At 42.7% G+C, this 18,874-nt stretch overlaps 6 protein-coding genes and 1 non-coding gene across 7 annotated transcripts; 5 read left to right on the top strand and 2 right to left on the bottom strand.

The window, feature by feature from the left end:
- The first annotated feature begins 225 nt into the window (after positions 1–225).
- On the top strand, positions 226–8,236 carry LOC6498377 (WD repeat domain phosphoinositide-interacting protein 2). The gene is made up of 4 exons (XM_001962634.4): positions 226–365; positions 5,710–6,440; positions 6,504–7,061; positions 7,121–8,236. The coding sequence occupies exons 1-4, from the start codon at positions 328–330 to the stop codon at positions 7,219–7,221; spliced, it is 1,428 nt and encodes a 475-aa protein (XP_001962670.2). The 5' UTR covers positions 226–327; the 3' UTR covers positions 7,222–8,236.
- Positions 2,113–5,803, top strand: LOC6498376. The gene is made up of 2 exons (XM_001962633.4): positions 2,113–5,631; positions 5,710–5,803. The coding sequence occupies exon 1, from the start codon at positions 2,447–2,449 to the stop codon at positions 4,529–4,531; it is 2,085 nt and encodes a 694-aa protein (XP_001962669.1). The 5' UTR covers positions 2,113–2,446; the 3' UTR covers positions 4,532–5,631; positions 5,710–5,803.
- Positions 5,412–5,551, top strand: LOC6508070. Its single transcript, XR_046225.2, has one exon. It is a non-coding gene; the product is annotated as a U4 spliceosomal RNA (small nuclear RNA).
- LOC6497143 (glutamate receptor ionotropic, kainate 2) lies at positions 7,573–12,121 on the bottom strand. Its single transcript, XM_001962635.4, has 11 exons — positions 11,898–12,121; positions 11,691–11,837; positions 11,576–11,638; positions 11,308–11,511; positions 11,039–11,250; positions 10,647–10,988; positions 10,148–10,579; positions 9,727–10,085; positions 9,242–9,672; positions 8,912–9,180; positions 7,573–8,807 (listed from the first exon to the last, which is right to left on the bottom strand). Exons 1-11 carry the CDS (start codon positions 11,983–11,985, stop codon positions 8,292–8,294), a joined length of 3,063 nt encoding a protein of 1,020 aa, XP_001962671.2. The 5' UTR covers positions 11,986–12,121; the 3' UTR covers positions 7,573–8,291.
- Positions 12,122–12,366: 245 nt separating this feature from the next.
- On the bottom strand, positions 12,367–13,384 carry LOC6497142 (cilia- and flagella-associated protein 299). Its single transcript, XM_001962636.4, has 2 exons — positions 12,924–13,384; positions 12,367–12,862 (listed from the first exon to the last, which is right to left on the bottom strand). Exons 1-2 carry the CDS (start codon positions 13,248–13,250, stop codon positions 12,467–12,469), a joined length of 723 nt encoding a protein of 240 aa, XP_001962672.1. The 5' UTR covers positions 13,251–13,384; the 3' UTR covers positions 12,367–12,466.
- Positions 13,385–13,394: 10 nt separating this feature from the next.
- On the top strand, positions 13,395–14,526 carry LOC6498378 (cilia- and flagella-associated protein 299). Its single transcript, XM_001962637.4, has 3 exons — positions 13,395–13,538; positions 13,589–14,032; positions 14,099–14,526. Exons 1-3 carry the CDS (start codon positions 13,524–13,526, stop codon positions 14,486–14,488), a joined length of 849 nt encoding a protein of 282 aa, XP_001962673.1. The 5' UTR covers positions 13,395–13,523; the 3' UTR covers positions 14,489–14,526.
- A 212-nt stretch (positions 14,527–14,738) lies between these two features.
- On the top strand, positions 14,739–18,494 carry LOC6498379 (glutamate receptor ionotropic, kainate 2). Its single transcript, XM_001962638.4, has 12 exons — positions 14,739–15,098; positions 15,166–15,315; positions 15,386–15,448; positions 15,521–15,730; positions 15,785–16,002; positions 16,064–16,213; positions 16,280–16,716; positions 16,777–16,954; positions 17,014–17,237; positions 17,296–17,433; positions 17,486–17,916; positions 17,975–18,494. Exons 1-12 carry the CDS (start codon positions 15,002–15,004, stop codon positions 18,397–18,399), a joined length of 2,721 nt encoding a protein of 906 aa, XP_001962674.1. The 5' UTR covers positions 14,739–15,001; the 3' UTR covers positions 18,400–18,494.
- Positions 18,495–18,874: the final 380 nt, after the last annotated feature.

Genomic DNA, 18,874 nt, shown 5'->3' with positions numbered 1-18,874 from the left:
CAGTTCTAGGTTCGATAACTGGTTCAGCAGAGCAATTTTGGATGTGTATGTGCCTGTGAGTTGGGGGAATTTGTTGATAGAACGAGAAAACAAAGGCAAACAGTCATAGAAAAACAACAAAGACGTCTCTAAATACCCAATTAAAAAATCGAAAATCCGATCAAACCGTTTGCGTAGCTCGTCCGTCTATTAGCTCCACTAATATTTGTTTATTTCGAAAGTGAATCAGTGAAATAGATCTAATAAAATTTGAGAAGTATACAAAAAGCTAGTGAAAGTGAAATAGGGTGAAATAAAATTAAATCAGTGCGAAAAAAGCTGGAAACAATGGCCACTTATCAAATGAACTTCAACCAGGACTTTACGTAAGTATCCCAATAAAACTACATTAATCCTTGGGTACAGAGCTACAGAAGGTCACAGTAGCAAAAAAAAAAAAAAGAAAAAAAAAGCAAAAGCAAAAAAAATGGCAATCTCAAACAATTGAGATACAAAAATCGACAAACGACACGAGTAAACAAGGCGAAAACAGCTGCTGTGGTTTAATTTCACGGAGTGGGGGGCAGTGGGTGGGGGTGGGGGCCTAATAGCTCAACTGTAACTGTAACTGCCTGATGTAGCGAATGTGGGTGAGGAGAGTCTATGTAGTTTATTAGAACATGCAAACAAGCCGTTCCAATAACAATAACATGACATACACATGCCTACATATTACGAAATTATAGTTTGTGGAGGGGCAGTGGGGTGGTTCCAGGCACTACACTAGTCACCACAAAAAATAACCACTTAAAAATAATCCCACTAACGCCTTTATTTTGATGGCCAGTGCCAGTTCTGGCAACAGAGACGCACATCACAAGCTTAATAAACAAGTTTTGTTTTGCACTTTTGTGATTATTTTCGCTCAGCTGATGTCATATGGTACAAAATGTACCGTAACTTTCGAAAAAAAAAACAAAAATTATAGAAGAAAGAGAAATCTTTCAAAATTTTAATAATCAATATTTTTGTAAAATATATAATATAAATTTAAAGAAAAAAATATTTAATACTTGTCTCAATGAACCCTAATAATATAGACTTTTTATCAAATCAGCTGACCTTTGTTTTCAAACAAGAATTATTTCATTAAATTGTGATTGTAAAGCTCTGGAAAAAACAGAGAAGCTTTCTGGAGAGAGGGGCAATAGGGGTCAGGAGGAGAGCCTTTCGACTTATTATCAACAAATCAGTGTGAGGGTGAATGGACTGAAATTAGCAAGCCTAGCAAATAAATTTTATTTAATTTTTCATTAAAAGCAAGAGCAGGAAATGACGAATATAGGTCTTTAAGTATGAATTTATCAATTAATGCATTTAGAGATCAGACCATACTTTTAGTGCCAGTCATTGTTGTTGTTTTTATATTTCTTTCGTAGTGTTTACGTTGCTTTGTTTACTAACAAGTTGCTGGTAACAACAAATAAACAAAAACAAAAAAATATGAGATTAGGGTGAAGTTTCTATACTCTTTAAAAAGAGTTAATGAAAAATTAGATTGTAGGTCTGTGGAATGAAAATTTAGTAAATAAACTTCAGCTTAAAGAATATATAATATAACAATTTAGATACTCTATGCATATTATTTTTTTTTTTAGATTTTAAGACTTAATTTATTTACAAAAATTATAAAAAAAAATCATACATGAAGTATACTGTTATGGGGAGTGGGGATATATTTCTTATTAGTGTTACAGACGCTTTGAATAATGTATTATACCCTATTTAACATTAGTATGAAAACTGACCGCGAAACGCTATCGCGTCTGTAACCTTGGGCCTCATTTTAGCGCACACGCCCTTCAGAAACTAGTTTTGAAAATTGGGTAGAAAAAACAAACACGTGTTGCTCTCCCAGACTCATTGTTTACATCGTGATTTGAAAGCCAATTCCTTGCCAAAATCCAAATATGATAATAAGGTGGCTATTGTAGGATTCAAAAACCGGATTCAAATGTGGAACGGTAGAAAACTGTACTGGCTGCAAGGCATACCAAAAAGAAGACATTTTTCAGACATCTGGCAAGCCTCTAAAAAATACCAAAACAAGACATAAAAAAATACCAAACTTAAAACATCAAAAAGGGGGCATCAAAAATGAATAAACATAAATCGTATTTTAAAATTGATAAAATTTTTTATCTCAGTTAAAAAGTTAAATCTTATCAGATATTAATTATTATGGAATATTTAATATGATTTAAACATAAAAAGCATAAACAAATTAAATTAAAAGTTAAAATATCCAAGAGTGACCAGCTTAAAAATAACATTTCAAAATAATATCGATTATTCGGGAGAAACAAAACATCGCCATAATATTATTATTTTGGAAACATCAAGAGTGCATATTGCAATTAGAGAGAGAGACAGTGCATGGGGAAAAATCAATTAGGGACCAGCAGCGATGGAGCAGCGTGCAAATTTCCTAGCACTGACCCTCCTGGACGCGTTGGAGGATGAGAACGAGGCGGACATCATGTCCATGCTGGACAGGAACAGCATCAACGCTGGCGTCGTGCCTTGCGAGCGTGGACTGGCTCCCCTGCACTACGTCTGTGGCATGCGTAACGAGGATCTGGCCAAACGGATCCTTGTCCGATTCCTAGAGTGCCCCGATCTGGACGTGGATGCCCTGTGCGACGGCAGGACTACGGCTCTGCACATCGCCAGCATCTACGGACGTGTTGAGATTGTAAGGATGCTCCTGGAGCGCGGAGCTCGAGCTGACCTTGCAGACGAGGAGAACAAACTGCCAGTCCATTACGCCATTGAGGAGTGCCACTTTGAAGTCCTTCAGCTCTTGAGGGATCACATTTTCCAACAGAAGCGGAAGAAGAAGTTGCAGCAGGAGTCACTAAGCACTCCCAATCAGCTGAAGTATAATCACGACGTCACCTCTCCCTACTACATAAACATTACCCACAGGCGGAATCGGCCGCAGCCCAAGTTTCCGGATGTTAGCAATGATCTCCACAGTATTCCGCCGCTGCCAGACGAGGAGTCTGTGAACCTGTTTTCGCTCACAGAAGCCCATCTCACGCAGCTGATTCAGAGCCAGCAAGACCGACATACCGAGGATCCTGATCACCCCAAGCAGCGAACGCTCATCGAGAGCTGGCGGGAAAAGGTGAATCGTTCTCGTGCCCGTCAGTCCCTTCTCAAGCAGTACGACGAGCATGTGGAGGCACTGGTGGATGAGGCCCTCGGCCAGGATGACTTCAACTACAAACAGCACGTACAGCAGCAGCTGCGCGTGGAGGAAAACTCCGAGGAGGCAACGGAAGAAGCATCCAGCTCCGGACGGCAGGTGTTCGAGCAGCTGGTGGAGCAGGTCGCCCAAGCAGTGATTGTGGAGCCCGAGACCGAGCCCAGTTTCTTCACCGCCACCGAAGACTTGGACAGTTCGCGGCAGCGACAGGAGGAATATTTCCTGCAGATCAAGGAGGCCTATGTCCACACGGACGACGAGAACGGATTGGTCTTCTACGAGGCCAAATTTCTGCAAAACGGAGATGGCCGGAAGCCAGTTAGTGTGGAACCTGCGGAGAAGACCCCTGACCTCGACAGTACAGTCAGCACTAATGTGACTCTGCCGCTCGACTATGAGACGGATGCCCTACGCCGAGAGCTTACCCAGCTGGGTGCTCCGGTCGGTCCAATTACAAAGACCACCAAGCGCCTCTACATCAAACAGCTTATCAAGTACAAGAGGAACACGGATGCACTGATGGCCGCCCAGAAGCATGCCCAGGACTCGCAGATTCGTTACTCCGTGGAGTTGCATCGTACGCTGCGCTCGCCGGAGGATTTCGCCAAGATCAGTGACTACATGCCGCACGAGGCCGTCTCCGCGCAGCACTTTGCAAAGTGCAACCTGCCGAAGAAGAGTTTGCGGGAGGGACATCTGAAGCAGAGCTTCATTTACATGCTGATCGATCCGCGAATATCACGGAATCTGCCTGGAGAAAGCGCTTTCCTGGACAAGTTCGATATTTGGCAGCGGTTCCTGGACTCCATATTTTACGTCGGAAAGGGCAAGACCTCGCGTCCCTACGCGCATCTGTACGATGCCATGAGACAGCACACCCGGCTCCACCAGCAAAGGAACAAGGCGAAGAAAGGAGAACGTCCTGGGGGATTCCGCACCCTGCAGCCGGAAGTGTTTCGATCGCCACCCCCGGCGGATGCCAAGATGGGAAGCGAGAAACTGGATCGGATATTGAGCATTTGGCAGCACGGAAGTGGCGTTGTCTGCCTGCATGTTTTCCACAACATCATGCCCATTGATGCCTATACCCGAGAGGCGTCCATCATTGATGCCCTGGGACTGGTGCACCTGACCAACATGAAGCGCGGCGACTACTACGGCCCGGCACAGTCCTGGACGATGAAACAGAAGAAGCAGCTGGGCATCGCCCTGCTCTACAAGGCCATGCACATCTATTTGTCGGAAGGAGAGTCCCAGCTCTCGCCCAGTGACCTTCTCTGAAGGGGGGTTGGCTCTGGGAACCGGTACAAAGTTCGCAAAAAGTTCAAAGCTTGATCTCAAGAATGTTGTGTTAGAATTTATTCAAAAATCGAATCTCTCAAGTATAGGCTTTAAAAGGCAGGCACTGTTTTCACCCGCACCTACAATTTTCAAACATTTTGCTTTAATGCTAAGTTAAGCTTAAATAAATATTTAAATCAATAAAATAATATATTTTTTAATGAAAGGTAGAGGGTAGATAGTTTATAGGTAAGAGTTTTGTAGGTAAAATTGATTTTTTAATAATTCTCAGGTGGATGTAAATAGAAAATAATTGTATCTAGTCATCAAAAATAAAATCTACCTGAAAAATCGATTAAATAAAATGAAATGTATTTAAAATTAAATCAATTCGTTTAGTATTTTATTAAAAAGGTGCTAAATTATGCCAAACCATTAAAATCCCCATTGGCGCCATCCCCCAAAAGCCTCTCTTTTTCTTTTGTTTACTTTTTGAAGCCCAATGAAGGACGTCTTATATAGTCCTTTTTATCCGTCTAAAAAGGAAATACTAGTTTATTTTTTATTAAGAAATATAAAGAAAGTAAAATAAGCAAGGTTGTACCTTTGGGGGGAGTTGTTCTTTATACTTCTTTTGTTTCACATCAAATTAAATAAATATTTTAATAAATTTTATAAAAACCTAACAAATATGAATTATCCTTTGTAAGCTCAAGTCCTTGCTGCAATCTGCATCTTGCAACCTACCATCAAAGGTAGAGCCCAAAAGCATGCTGTATCTTTGTGGTGGTTGCGTTCTGTTACGTGTATGCTGCCTTATAATTCGCAACCGATTCTGGCCGCTCTCGAATGGAGTAAGCCAGCCGTACTGGCATTCGTTATCTTTGCGCAGTGGCAATACCGTAACCGATGAAGTTCTACTGAGGTGCGGTTATTGCTAGTTGAAAACTTTAACCAATACCCCGCCATGGGGACGTGAAATACCGTCCACTACGGCAATTTTTGCAAGCCCGAGAGGGCTAATTGATTAATAAATATGAATAATGGGAATGTTGATGGGTGAAGTAAAGGAGTTTGTCTTAAGGGCATCATAATTAAAGGTCCTCTTGTCCCCTCACTGTTAAGATACTGTTAATTAGCTCACTTCCTGTTATAACCTCCACTATTGTCCTTTACAGCTCACTGTCCGTGTTGAGTTCCACGGGCCTCCGCTTGTACTCGATATCTGGCCAGGACAAGGTAGAGGAGATATTCGCCAAGGACAACACAGAGCAGATACGGATTACGGAGAGGCTCTTCAATAGCTCCCTGGTGGTCCTGGTCACCGCCCAGAAGCCGAACTGCCTCAAGATGTTGCACTTCAAGAAGAAACAGGACATCTGCAACTGCTTCTACCCGTCGGATATTCTATGCGTTCGGATGAACCGGCAGCGCCTGATTGTCTGCCTGGCGGAGAGCATACACATCCACGACATTCGCGACATGAAGATCCTGCATTCCATTGACAACATCGCCCCCAACGAGCAGGGCCTGTGCGCCCTCTCGCTCAACTCCCTGTTGGCCTTCCCCATCTGCCAGACCAGCGGGGAGCTGCGCATCTTCAATGCCAGCAAGCTCCGCACTGGCATCACGATCAAGGCTCATGATACGCCCCTCTCGGCACTGACATTCTCGACCAGTGGCACTCTGCTGGCCACCGCCTCCGAGCGTGGCACTGTCATCCGGGTCTTCTGCGTCAAAAATGGACAGCGGGTCCAGGAGTTTCGGCGAGGAGTGAGCTGCGTCCGCATTGCCTCGCTGGTCTTCGCCACCAGCGGCGACTTCCTCTGCGCCTCCTCCAACACGGAAACCGTCCACATCTTTAAGATCGACGCCCAGGCTGTGGAGACTGTGGAGATGAAGGCTATCGGTAGGCTCATACTCACAACACAATAGTTTTCCTAGAAATAATCCATACCCTTTATCCTTGCAGCCGAAGTAGCTGCCAAATCCGATGAGGCGAGCAGGGAGTCGGCGCCAGCTCCCTCCGCGGAGGAAGCCAACAGCACGGCCGCCCCGGCTGCTAGCTGGGGAGGTATGTTCTCCAAGGCGGTGTCCTCGCTGCTGCTGCCTTCCCAGGTGACTGATGTGCTGGCCCAGGACCGATCCTTCGCCACTGTTCAGCTGGCCCAGGCGGGTCTGAAGCACATTTGCGCCTTGACTCGCGTGCAGAAGGAACTGCGCCTCCTGATCGCTTGCGAAGATGGTTTCCTCTACGTCCACGACTTCAATGCGGAGCGTGGAGGATCCTGTAAGCTTCTGGCTGTCCACGATCTTCGCGGTGCCCTAGAGGACGTGATCGAGCTGCAGTTGAGCGAGAGTGTGTTGAGGTCGCAAATAAAGCAGACGTCTTCCACGATCCCTGCCCAGCCGTCGTCCCTCAACATGCTGAAAAGCTGTGCAGCGAGTGTCCTGATTGAGAATCCTGATCCGATGCCAGACAACAGCTATGCGAGTATTCTGAGGGGAGAACAGGCGGATGCCATGTCTGGTTAGTATTGTTGTTATGACCAGATATTGGCTAGAAAACTAACCCTTCCCCTTCCTCAGATTCCGCAAAATTTCGCAAGCTGTGCGATGCCATCGACACTCCAACAAAGCTGTACGATGAGCGTCAGTTCCCTCCTGTAGCCATCGCAGCCAAGGATTGACCAAGCCGGAGGAATCAGGACACGTTTGTTGAAGGCAAACCCAAGATGAATAGCAAAGTTAGCAAAATCCCCAAAAACAAGAAATAAGTTGCGAAAACCAATCCTCCAAAGAGGAGTGACTTAATGTCTGACAAAAAAAAAACAAATACTCCTAAAAACGAAAGAAAAAAAAAGTATTTTAATTTATATGTACCTAATTTAAATGTAAGAATTTTGCAATATTTTTAAACTGTATATATGTACGTACCCTGACAATGATGAATTTCTTTCCGATTATTTCTCTTGTACCATACTGATTAGACTTCTCTCTTATGCTCCAATTGAAACTGTGTTTTTTTGTTTTTTAAAACTAGGCATAGAACTCTATTTATCGCGAAGACTAGAAAAATTGTGCAAAAGAAGCTCAATAAGAATCCAAAAGCAAATACAATTGAAAGATAGTTTAAGCAACCAATGATGTACCTTCAAACTAAACGAATAAGTAAACCCATCTTTGGCCCCAGCCGAGGATCTTATATCCTTGCAGTCGAGAATATGTAGCCTTTCTTCAATTACTAACAACTTTTTCGATCTCTATATGAATTTAATCGCTTTCTCGTGGATTTCTTCTAAAGGACATTCACTTTATCCGCTTATAATGATCTGCTTCAGTGTGACTGACAAAGCTCCATCTTAATCTTAATACAATTTTCTAAAAATATAGATGCCTGCAAGGATATACATATATAGACACTCAGAAGTATAGAATAGACCTCTTAATAGACAGTTTCGACCTCTAACTCACAATTATTTTAAATATTAGTTAAAAAACAACCGAAAAATAATGAATTACTTAAAAACTAAGTATTACAAAAAAAATATAAAATATCAAAGCTAGAATATAATCTTTATTTAACTATTTCAGATTTATTGTCGAAATTTGTAATCCCAAACCAAACGAAAGTAATAAAAAGTTCATGTATATAATATGTGTAAATAGGTACAATCTATATTGTACTTATTTAATCAAAATAAATGTCAAGATTGTTTTTATTGCAATATCCATTCCAGGAAAGAATGACAGAATCCTTTTAAACACCATTGCTGATTTTACTTGCCCGATAGGTCTGTATTTGGTCTGGATCCGGATGCTCCTCCTCTCGGTGGTGATGGTGATGATGATGACGATGATGGTGGTGGTGATGGTGTCTATGCTGTGGTTGTTCTGGCTCGGGCGGCAACTCAGGTTCATCTCCAGCCGCAATGTCATCCATCTGCGTTGACTTGTCCAATTTCCATCCAATTTCTGGAGGCGGTGTGGTCGTCTTTTGTGATTTCAGGGAGAACATGGAACCAATTTTCTTCAGTTTGTTGTGCACTGAGGCCTCTACATCATGATGGTCTGAGCTCTTGATGCTTTTCATTGAAATGCCGGGTGACTTTGAAGAGTGCTTCGATCTGCTAGATGGCGACTTTCCGGACTTGGATGATGAGCTAGATGAGTTCGATGAGGACGAATCGCCGGTGCTGGTGTGCACAGGTTTTGTGATAATCCATATTTTTGCCGCAAAAAGTGCTTCAGCTTTAAAGGCATCTTTAAGAGATATCTATTGGAAAATATTAAAACATAAAGAGAAATTGTATACGATTGGCTACATCAACCTACATCTGTGAATAAATTGAAATTCAAGCAATGCACTTTGAAATTTACCTTCTCTTCGATTGCCACCGACTTGACGTTCCAGAGAAATTCCGTACATCCCAAAACCATGGCTGCAAATAACCCAAGTCCCAGCACAAGGAAGACACCGCCCACATTCTCCAGACCCAGCTCAGGTGTGTCTCCTCCTTCTTCGTCGCTTTTCTCACAGCTGCCTCCGCCGTGCATTTCCTTCCACCACTTGCGCTTCAGCTCGGCAAGTTGGCCCAGTTCCCCTAGTTTAAGAACAGCTCCGCTAATCTGCTTCCGGTATGGAGAATCTGAAAAGAGTTATAGTAAGTTTTATGCTCTAAAATAGCCTATAATATCTATAATACTTACTAAAAGGCATGGCAATACCATAGCTTTTGTAATCCAGCCAGCCCCCGATCTGCACCAGATCACACTTCCTCTCCACATTGTACTCCAAGGTGGTGGACTCCATAAAGAAAGCATAGAGGTTCTTGCCCTTCTGGACCCTCTCGACTCCCTCATCGTTAGTCTTTGTAAACACCGAGGGACTGGCACTCTCCATGGCTGTCCACATTTTTTGATACGTACTGAAGTTCGAGTCCCGGAAGAAGCCTAGCGTGGAGCCACCGGACATCACTCCATATTTTATTTTACTCTGAGCAGCCAAATCTTCGGCACTGTTGATGGTGTTACCCTGGCGGGAATTGGTCAGAAAAGCAGCCAAGTTTGCGGTATAGGAGTTCAACATCATCAGGGCGAAGAACCACCACATTCCAGTCACCAGTCTGGTGGAGGCTGCCCTGTAATATCCATTTGTTTTAAGAATATATAGGTTTTTTAAGTGGGTAACTTACTTGGGCAGAATATCACATCCCTGACCCATCAGTGAGCCAATCGAAAGCCATGTGGTGTTCATTATAGACCATATATTCTCGACCTCCTCGGGTTCCTTGCACGGATGCGGGTTCTCCCAATCGTCTGGCGCCATTCGAGCGAGGGCAAACAGGAGTAGAGATATGAAAAGATATGCCGATCCCATATAGATCCAAACATCCAAAGAAAAGGGTGACAGGAAGGAGAACAGATCTGTGGGTGGGGTGGGTGGCTTGGAAAAGAGAATACTGATGCCCAAGGTCATAAATGGTGGCGTAAAGTCCACAGCCTGGCGTCTAGAAGATGTCATTGTTAGGTCACAGATACCAAGATCCGCATTCTAAACAAAAAACGTTGTTTTATCATTAAAAGTAAAACACAAATTAAAATTTTAATACTCACTCCATCGATCAGTTGTCTCACAATTCCATCCCAGGTTTGGGTTGCTTTATTGAGAGCCCCATATTTTCCATCGGGAGACATTCGAAATTCGTACTTAAAGTTTAACATTTTGGCGATGGCATCTATGAGGTCTATGGAATAGCCCTCGTACCGGGCATTTCCCTGAAGGATCTCTCCCTCGTTCGGTTCCCGGAGTGTTAGAAATGGAGCTCCAATTCGGGAAGATACAATAAACGTCTTGTTGGACAACTTCAAGCCTACTCTCTTTTCGCTTTCCTCGTCGTCGTTGAGCACATCCAGGCCGTTTACTGGATCCCAAGTTGCCAGATCCGTGAAACCGCCAGAATTCAATTCCATGAAGCGCAGGGTGAAGAAGCTCCTTTGTCCGTACTCGTTGAAGTCGATTCTTCCAGTAGCTGTTTCTTCAGAACGCTGTAAAATATTAAAACCATTAGTAGGATCCATCTTAAAAATAGTATAATTTTTTTTGAAAACTTACGGCCTTTATGAACTCAATAATCCGCCGGCCAAAAGACCATGGTTTCTTGCGCCTACATTCCAATTGAGGAGCTTCAAGTTCCTCCAGAATCCCCAGCTCGGTTAGTCCTTTAGAAAAAAGCCAAACGGCATCATTGAGGAGTATCATTTGGGTCTTAACCCGATGAGGCTCTACGTGATAGTAACGACCGTCCTGTTTCTCCCGCTCTTCCCAGTCGTGGACTACGTTCTTGACGTGAAAGTCAGTTGGATCCATTAGCCGGATTGTGGTTATGTTGGCTTCAACTCCAGAAAGTTCACCAAAGTCGATGGTATGGGTATCCAGCATGGGTATAAAGATGCTCTAATATATTTCAATTTTATGATTTAAGTTTCAAAATAATAATCTCATACCTGATATTCTCCCAACATCTTCAGTTCATTGGCTTGCTGCAGTATTCCCAATAGATTCTCTGGAGAACAGTGCAGGATGAGACAGTTGTCGGTGGATAGCTTGATCTCCTTTAGAAAGGGCCTGTGATCTCCATCCGTTCCAAGCTGCTTCACGGTGGTTGGGAAGCTGGTAGGTTCTCCGATTTGCAGAATATCCTGCAGTTGCTGGAGCTCTAAAAGTATTGGAATATAAAAGGAGGATTATTTTATTGGGTTGGTATGTCTGTTACCTTTGTCGGACTCGTAGGCAACAGTGAAAGTTCTCCAACCAAAACTTTGGACAATTTCAGCAAAGCCTCGGGATAGCAAGAGGTTATCGGGATGGACATTGAGTGTCATGGTGGAGTGCTCTCGATCCGGTATAGATTCATTCGGTATCCAATCGTATACAATGTGAGGTATGTCCAATGTATCGCAGATGGAAGCTATTATATCTGTTAAGATAATGCAAGATATTCCATTTTATTTTAAATCATAATTGGGTTTCTAAATACTTTCCAGAACTGCTGCCTGTACTGGGTCCAAAAATGGCTATTGCTCCTTGGGAAATTAAATTGCAAACTGCAAAAAAGATATAAATTATTACCAGAAGAAGTTTTAAAAAATATATTACCAATTTTTTCCATTCGAAAGCTGTCATCTGTGTTGGCGTACATGACAATGGGAACAAGTTCTATGTCCCGCTCCAATATATTGGCTCGATGGACCGCAGTTCGAAATGCAATTTCCGATTCATCTTTGTCCGATGTAAAGATGCTACCTAGAATGTGTGCAAAATATTGTGTCTAAGAGGCAGCATTAGGGCAGGTGACCTACTTACCCACAAAGAACTGATTTCTAGCCGAAATTAGCGGCGAAAGGTTCAGCACAAGCTGGGTAAACAGTAGAGTATACGCTGTAGATACCATTACTGGAGGATAACATTGATGTTAATGGCTTTGTTTAATGTTTGTTTTCCTGATGATGTAAAACCCGCTGACGAGAAAAATTTCAGTAAAATGCAGTTTTGATGTCCGGAGGTCTGCGATGCAATGAGCAAGAAGTCCGATTGGATTCAAAAGTATGCTAAATTTAAAAATATGTGAGTACCGAAGCGGTTCGAGAGAGTGTCTCTGCTGTTTGTTTTGCTTAGGGTATTCTAAAAACAATCAAATATTCTGAGAGCAGGCCTCGAATGTATTGGTATTAACTAAAAACGAAGACCACAGAATTGGATTTGCTCTTGTGATTAATTGCATTGATTTATAGTCTACAAAAATATTTAGAATGTAGTGGAATAAATATATAAATACTCTGTTATAATCATTCAATTTAATAGTCTTTTACATGTTTTAAAATTCACATAAGTATTCCCATAACACCTGTTAAAATTTAGATTAGAATCGAGGACTAGACCTTCTTGCGCACAAAGTGATCGTAGAAGACGACATATCCGTACTTCGGTGAATAGACCATCGACCTCTTGGCATTCCTCGAATATATATTGTGCTGTCCACCCACAGAAATCATCTTGTGGTCACCCCTGTGCATAAACATCAGCCCGAAATGGTGATCGTGCATAACCACGTAGTTGTCGCTCTGGGTGTACTTGACCATGTTATATCTGGGATTCGAGTAGCTGAGATGGTGGGGCATTGGCTTCAGCCGAGTGCGACCAGCAAAGACTCCACGCCAATCCGTGTGCTTCAAGGATTGCAAGAAGCAGTTTCGCCAACTCATATCCAGATCGATGTATCCGGAGATCTCTGATCCGTCGATGTTTATATAAGAAGTAAAAACAATTGTCTGCAAGAGAAGAGCATAGGTTAGTAACTATAGAAAGAAAGGGTGGAGTGCCTTTACTTACCGACAGGATCTTGTTGAGGTTGAGCGGCTCTCGAGCTTTGAACTCCAACAGCACTGGGTCCTGGTTAGTCGGTGACATCAAGTCGCTGAATAAGCCAACGTGAGCTGTCTTTGGCCTGATGGCCTCAACGGCCATGTTGACACGCTTCGCAAACTCATCGGCTGTGTAGGGAACCTTGGTGGTACGATAGCCCAGCTGGACGATGGTCTTGATGGTGCGCTGGTTGTTCAGATACCGGTAGTCGTGGACAGTGGCAAAGGAGTTGATGTAATCCGTGTAATTATCAAATTCCAATACGCTAAAGTCCACGTTCTTGCCATGATTCATTCCTACAAGTGTGTGGTGTGTTGTTGGACTTCAGTCGAGAGCTTCCCGCTCTGTGTGGTTTTTCAGAAATTGTAATGTGTGTGAATTAGTAAAAAGTGTAAGTGTTCTAAGTGTGTTTATGTCAGGAACTATTATTTTTCCATTTTACTTTTGGCTTAACTGTCAAAACAAGTCTTCAAACCACAATTTACACCCAAGCACTTGTTGATGTTGCCTGTCAGTCACATACATTTATCTGTTTTTGTTGAGATTCCTTTTTGTTTTTGTTAAATTATGGATCTTGACCAGGTATGTGCACTTAAAGGTATACTTATGTTACATGTTGTCTTTCGTTGCAGAATTTTCCATTATCCTTGGGTAATAGAGCCAGTAGACTAACCCATTATGCACCATCTTCGAGCAGTTCCAGCTGGAGCGACAGCGCTTCAATTGAAATTGATATTAGAGGGCAGTTGGATAGCAAGACAGGTATATTCTTTTCCGAACCGAAGAAGAAACACATCAAGCAACTTAGAATCGAACGACAAGCTTACGAAAAGTATTTGGATTCCTTTGTGAGGATCGAGGACAAGCGCTACTTACCGAATGGCAGGGTTATGCGGAAACTGGCTCCGTTGAGGGCGATGGTCGGAACGATAGTGCTCTCACCTTCCCAATTTAGGCATAAGCACATGCGTCCCCTGGGCACGTCCTTTTTCTTCAGTGAGCATAATATGACAGTAGACCCTCTGATTTCAGCTATTGCCGAGCGGGAGAAACTAAACACGACCAAGACTGTGTCGGTAAGATATTAATAATCTGTTTATTGTCTTTAATTTATAATTTAATGAATGTATTTTCCAAACTAGACAATTATTTTTGTGAGCACCCGCGACTCCAGGGGCTTCAGTGTTTCTGGTTACATTGATTTGGAGCAGAGCCTGCGAAGGTTCAAGGTCGGTGAGTTCAAGTGCCATCCCTGGACAGATATCTTCGCAGGACGACGTCGCCTGGAGCCAAACAATCAGGATCTGAGCTTTGTCACATGGAAAAATGCCAATGTCTATTATAATGAATCGGATAACTATAGGATTCTTCCGGATGCTGCAAGGGGATTGTGTTTCCTCTTCAAAGGCGATGGTAGCTTGCTGCCCATCGAGAAATTTATCACCGAAGAGCATCCATCGTGCTCGTTCTATGAATCAGAAAAACATGGATTTTGTGCTGTTTACGATCACCGTATACGCCGTAAAATATGATTTGAAGAAAATAAAGGGTAGTTGCATTATACAACATATATTTTCTTATTAACATTTTTATTAAAAGTACCCGAAAAAAAGATTTCTTTTATGGCACTTTGCAATTGTTTTCAAAATGGCGGTTGCCTGTCTGATGTGCCGCCTACGTCATCGTGCGACGTCATAACGTATCCGCCCCGAGAGCACGTTACGTATACGATCCGTGGGCCGGTGTCTCCGATGAGAGGAAGCGAGAAGAGAGCCCCCGCTGGGATTCCATTTCGTGTCAGCCGCAGTGGCAGTCAGTAGGCGCGCGAGGCGCTTTAAGACTGGACGCCGTGTCGCGTGGAAAAATCTCTGAAAATAATTTCACTTTTAATTTTTGCGTAATTTTTTGGTGATTGCGTGTGTGTCCCATCTGAACATATATACACATATATATATGTAACTGGAAAGTGAATATACCGAAATGGCTGCTGCATTTAGAAAATTCAATTAGCTTTTGAGTGTTTTGAGGTAGAATACAAAAAAAAAATGCATTTGTGTCCAGGTCACATTTATCCTTTCATAATTGTATTTTTTAAAACAATACTCGCCTTTGGCGGAGATGATCGCAATGAAATTTCCGTGGGTAGGTCCTCGAAAATTAGATCAAATTATTTGATTAGTGTTTATGATTAGTGATTTTGTGATTGAAGGTGCCATTTTCTATGACAATGAAAAGGATATCGAACTGAGCTTCGATCAGGCCTTTCGAGATGTCAACAACATGAAGTACGGCGACGTCCGGTTCATCCCGATCAAGAGGTATATGCCCACCAACGATAGTTTTCTCCTGCAGCAGCTGAGTGAGTGAATAAATACAGCATCCATGCAGCTTGGACAACGAAATTTATGAGATAAATATCTTCCGTATAGCTTGTGAACTGATTTCCGATGGCGTTGCGGCTATTTTTGGACCAAGTTCAAAGGCAGCCAGTGGTACGCTCGCATCTAGAGTGTAAGGCTAAAGACATCTGTTCACCGAGGTGATGCTCCCCCGTTTCTTCACAGATATTGTGGCGCAAATTGCAAACACGACTGGCATTCCACACATAGAGTACGATTTGAAGTTGGACACGGCCACACAGCAGGAGCATCTCAACCATAAAATGTCGGTCAATGTGGCACCCTCCCTGACAGTTCTATCCCGGGCCTATTACGAGATCATCAAAACCAACTACGAGTGGCGCACCTTTACTTTGATTTATGAAACACCTGAAGGTGAGTTCTACGAATTGGGGTTACTTGGGCTATTTATTTTTGCGCCTCCTATAGGTCTGGCCCGGTTACAAGATCTTATGAATATTCAGGCCCTGAATAGTGACTATGTGAAGCTCAGAAATCTGGCAGACTACGCGGGAGATTATCGAGTGCTATGGAAGGAAGTAGACGAAACCTTTCACGAGCACCGGATCATTCTAGATTGTGACCCGAAAACTCTAAAGGAACTACTCAAGGTTTCAGTGGACTTTAAGTTGCAGGGACCTTTTAGGGTGAGCGAATAGGGAAAAAACTAAATAAAAATAATTAATTGTAATGATTGTCTCTTTTAAGAACTGGTTTCTCACGCACCTGGACTCACATAGCTCCGGGCTAAAGGACATTTATAATGAAGACTTTAAGGCAAACATTACCTCAGTGCGCTTGAAAAACGTAGACCCGAATCCCTTTGATAGAAAAAAGACCCGTATTACTGATGTGGATGTAAGTACAAATCACTAAAAGATCATAAAATGAATTAATATCTGATCATATCTTTGAAACCAAAAGCAAATCCTGGGAAACCAAACGATGTTGCCCATTCTCATCTACGATGCCGTGGTGCTCTTTTCCAACTCTGCCCGGAGAGTTATTGCTGCCATGGAGCCGTATCAGCCGCCCAATAGGTACTGTGGCAGTACCACTCCCTGGATTCTGGGGCCTTTCATAGTCAACGAAATGAAGACCATCTCCGAGGACGATGTGGAGCCCAATTTCAAGACAGAAAACATGAAGCTGGATGAATATGGACAGCGGACAAGCTTCAATCTGGAGATCTACAAGCCGACGGTGAACGAGCCCATGATGGTCTGGACCCCCGATAATGGAATAAAAAAACGACGCCTCAGCCTGGAGCTAGAAAACACAGCATCCACCCAGGATTTTTCAGAGCAGCGTCGAGTTTACACGGTGGTTACCCACTATGAGGAGCCTTACTTTATGATGAAGTTTGTTTTAGGACAATGAAAATAATTACTCCAAGATTAATCTATTATTCGATGTTTTAGGGAGGACCATGAAAACTTCAGAGGCAGAGAGAAGTACGAGGGATATGCTGTGGACCTCATAAGTAAACTCTCCGAAATCATGGAGTTTGATTATGAATTCATGATTGTGAATGGAAACGGAAAGTACAATCCTGAGACCAAGCAATGGGATGGCATTATTCGAAAACTTATAGATCATGTAGGTTGTTTAAACAATACATATAAACAAATTATCTTATTATTTAATTAATTTTTTAGCATGCCCAGATAGGTGTTTGTGATCTGACCATTACACAGCTACGAAGGTCTGTTGTTGACTTCACAGTGCCCTTCATGCAGCTGGGCATTAGTATTTTGCATTACAAGAAACCCCCAGAGCCGAAGAATCCGTTTGCCTTTTTGGAACCCTTCGCCGGCGACGTCTGGATCTACATGATATTTGCTCAGTTGGTGATCACTTTGGCTTTCGTTTTTATTGCCAGGTATGTCTCCATTAGAATTAAACACAATAATATAAATAATGAAGATACTTGTTTGTAGGCTGTCTTACCGAGAATGGCTTCCTCCAAATCCGGCAATTAAAGATCCCGATGAACTGGAGAATATTTGGAATGTGAACAACTCGACTTGGTTGATGGTGGGCTCTATCATGCAACAGGGCTGTGATATTCTTCCCAGGTCGGTTTGACTATTTGTTACACTATTATTATTACTATAATTATTTTTTCAGGGGTCCCCATATGCGTATCCTTACTGGAATGTGGTGGTTCTTTGCCTTAATGATGCTGAGTACTTATACTGCCAACTTGGCCGCCTTTCTGACCAGCAACAAATGGCAGAGCAGCATCAAAAGCCTGCAGGATCTCATCGAACAGGATGAAGTGAGCTTCGGCAGTATGCGAGGTGGCAGCACATCCCTATTCTTCTCCGAGTCGAATGACACCGACTATCAGAGGGCTTGGAACCAAATGAAGGACTTCGAACCCTCCGCCTTTACTAGCACCAACAAGGAGGGCGTAACCAGGGTCGTGAAGGAAGCAGGTGGCTATGCCTTTTTGATGGAGACCACAAGTCTGACGTACAACGTGGAGCGAAATTGCAATCTAACCCAAATAGGTGGGACGATCGGTGAGAAGCACTACGGCCTGGCTGTGCCCTTGGGTGAGTGAATTTTGATAGATATGCAGTCCTCTAGCTAATCTTCTCCCATCCTGAACAGGCGCTGACTATCGGACCAACCTCAGTGTCTCCATTCTGCAGCTGAGTGAGAAGGGCGAGCTCTATAAGCTAAAGAACAAATGGTGGAAAAAGCACAATGTCACCTGCGAAGCCGCACACGAGGTGGACGGCGACGAGCTGTCCATCATAGAACTGGGTGGTGTTTTCCTGGTGCTAGCTGGTGGCGTCCTGACCGGTGTCATCCTGGGAATAGTCGAGTTTCTTTGGAATGTGCAGCATGTGGCGGTCGAAGAGCGGGTTACTCCTTGGGAGGCACTGAAGGCGGAATTTATTTTTGCCCTCAAGTTCTGGGTCCGCAAGAAACCAATAAGAATCTCCAGTAGCAGCGACAAGTCGACTTCCCGGAGATCCTCAGATTCAAGACGAAGTTCCAAGGAAAAGAGCCGCAGCAAGACGGCTAGTTGAAGTACTTTGACAATATTGTTTGAAAAAAGGTTTCAATAAAATGTTATAATAATTGCACATAAAATATCTTTTAATGTTAAAAGATTATGAAGCTATTCAGTTAAAATATTTTGTTTTAATAATATATGTATCTTTATTAAAGATACTATTGTATATATGGAACGGAAAGGAACAAATAAGGGGCCCAGTTCTAAATTTAAAACTATATAAACATTTTAAAAGCGTGACAAAAAAAACACCAAAAGATTATAAACAGAGAATTGTAGAAATTAAATGCTAATTACTTAATTGAAGATGGGCTGATGTGGTGTTGATAGATCTATTTTCCGATAAAAATTTTTTAATTTTCTAAAGTTTACACAGCATCAAAGATAAATTTTTAGCAGGAAAGCAATGGGAAATATAGTATAAATTATACTCATTCTAGTTCTGTTTTATTTCCGGATTTCATATGTAATATTTCGTCTAATTTTTT

Source organism: Drosophila ananassae, chromosome 3R, assembly GCF_017639315.1.
Source record: "Drosophila ananassae strain 14024-0371.13 chromosome 3R, ASM1763931v2, whole genome shotgun sequence".
NCBI lineage: Eukaryota > Metazoa > Arthropoda > Insecta > Diptera > Drosophilidae > Drosophila > Drosophila ananassae.
This window is presented reverse-complemented; position numbering and strand designations above follow the sequence as displayed.

Bases quoted from the DNA above. Each gene is read 5' to 3' on its own strand.
- LOC6498377 (XM_001962634.4), top strand. From the start codon at position 328: ATGGCCACTTATCAAATGAACTTCAACCAGGACTTTAC. The intron at 6,441-6,503 runs GTAGGCTCATAC...TTATCCTTGCAG, and splicing joins TGTGGAGATGAAGGCTATCG to CCGAAGTAGCTGCCAAATCC. The intron at 7,062-7,120 runs GTTAGTATTGTT...CCCCTTCCTCAG, and splicing joins ACAGGCGGATGCCATGTCTG to ATTCCGCAAAATTTCGCAAG.
- LOC6497142 (XM_001962636.4), bottom strand. From the start codon at position 13,250: ATGAATCATGGCAAGAACGTGGACTTTAGCGTATTGGAATTTGATAAT. The intron at 12,863-12,923 runs GTAAGTAAAGGC...CTTCTCTTGCAG, and splicing joins ACCTCAACAAGATCCTGTCG to ACAATTGTTTTTACTTCTTA.
- LOC6497143 (XM_001962635.4), bottom strand. From the start codon at position 11,985: ATGGTATCTACAGCGTATACTCTACTGTTTACCCAGCTTGTGCTGAAC. The intron at 11,639-11,690 runs GTAATATATTTT...TCTTTTTTGCAG, and splicing joins CTTTCGAATGGAAAAAATTG to TTTGCAATTTAATTTCCCAA. The intron at 8,808-8,911 runs GTAAATTTCAAA...ATTTTCCAATAG, and splicing joins CGGTGGCAATCGAAGAGAAG to ATATCTCTTAAAGATGCCTT.
- LOC6498378 (XM_001962637.4), top strand. The intron at 14,033-14,098 runs GTAAGATATTAA...TTTCCAAACTAG, and splicing joins ACACGACCAAGACTGTGTCG to ACAATTATTTTTGTGAGCAC.
- LOC6498376 (XM_001962633.4), top strand. From the start codon at position 2,447: ATGGAGCAGCGTGCAAATTTCCTAGCACTGACCCTCCTGGACGCGTTG.
- LOC6498379 (XM_001962638.4), top strand. From the start codon at position 15,002: ATGCATTTGTGTCCAGGTCACATTTATCCTTTCATAATTGTATTTTTT. The intron at 15,731-15,784 runs GTGAGTTCTACG...CGCCTCCTATAG, and splicing joins GATTTATGAAACACCTGAAG to GTCTGGCCCGGTTACAAGAT. The intron at 16,717-16,776 runs GTTTGTTTTAGG...TCGATGTTTTAG, and splicing joins GAGCCTTACTTTATGATGAA to GGAGGACCATGAAAACTTCA.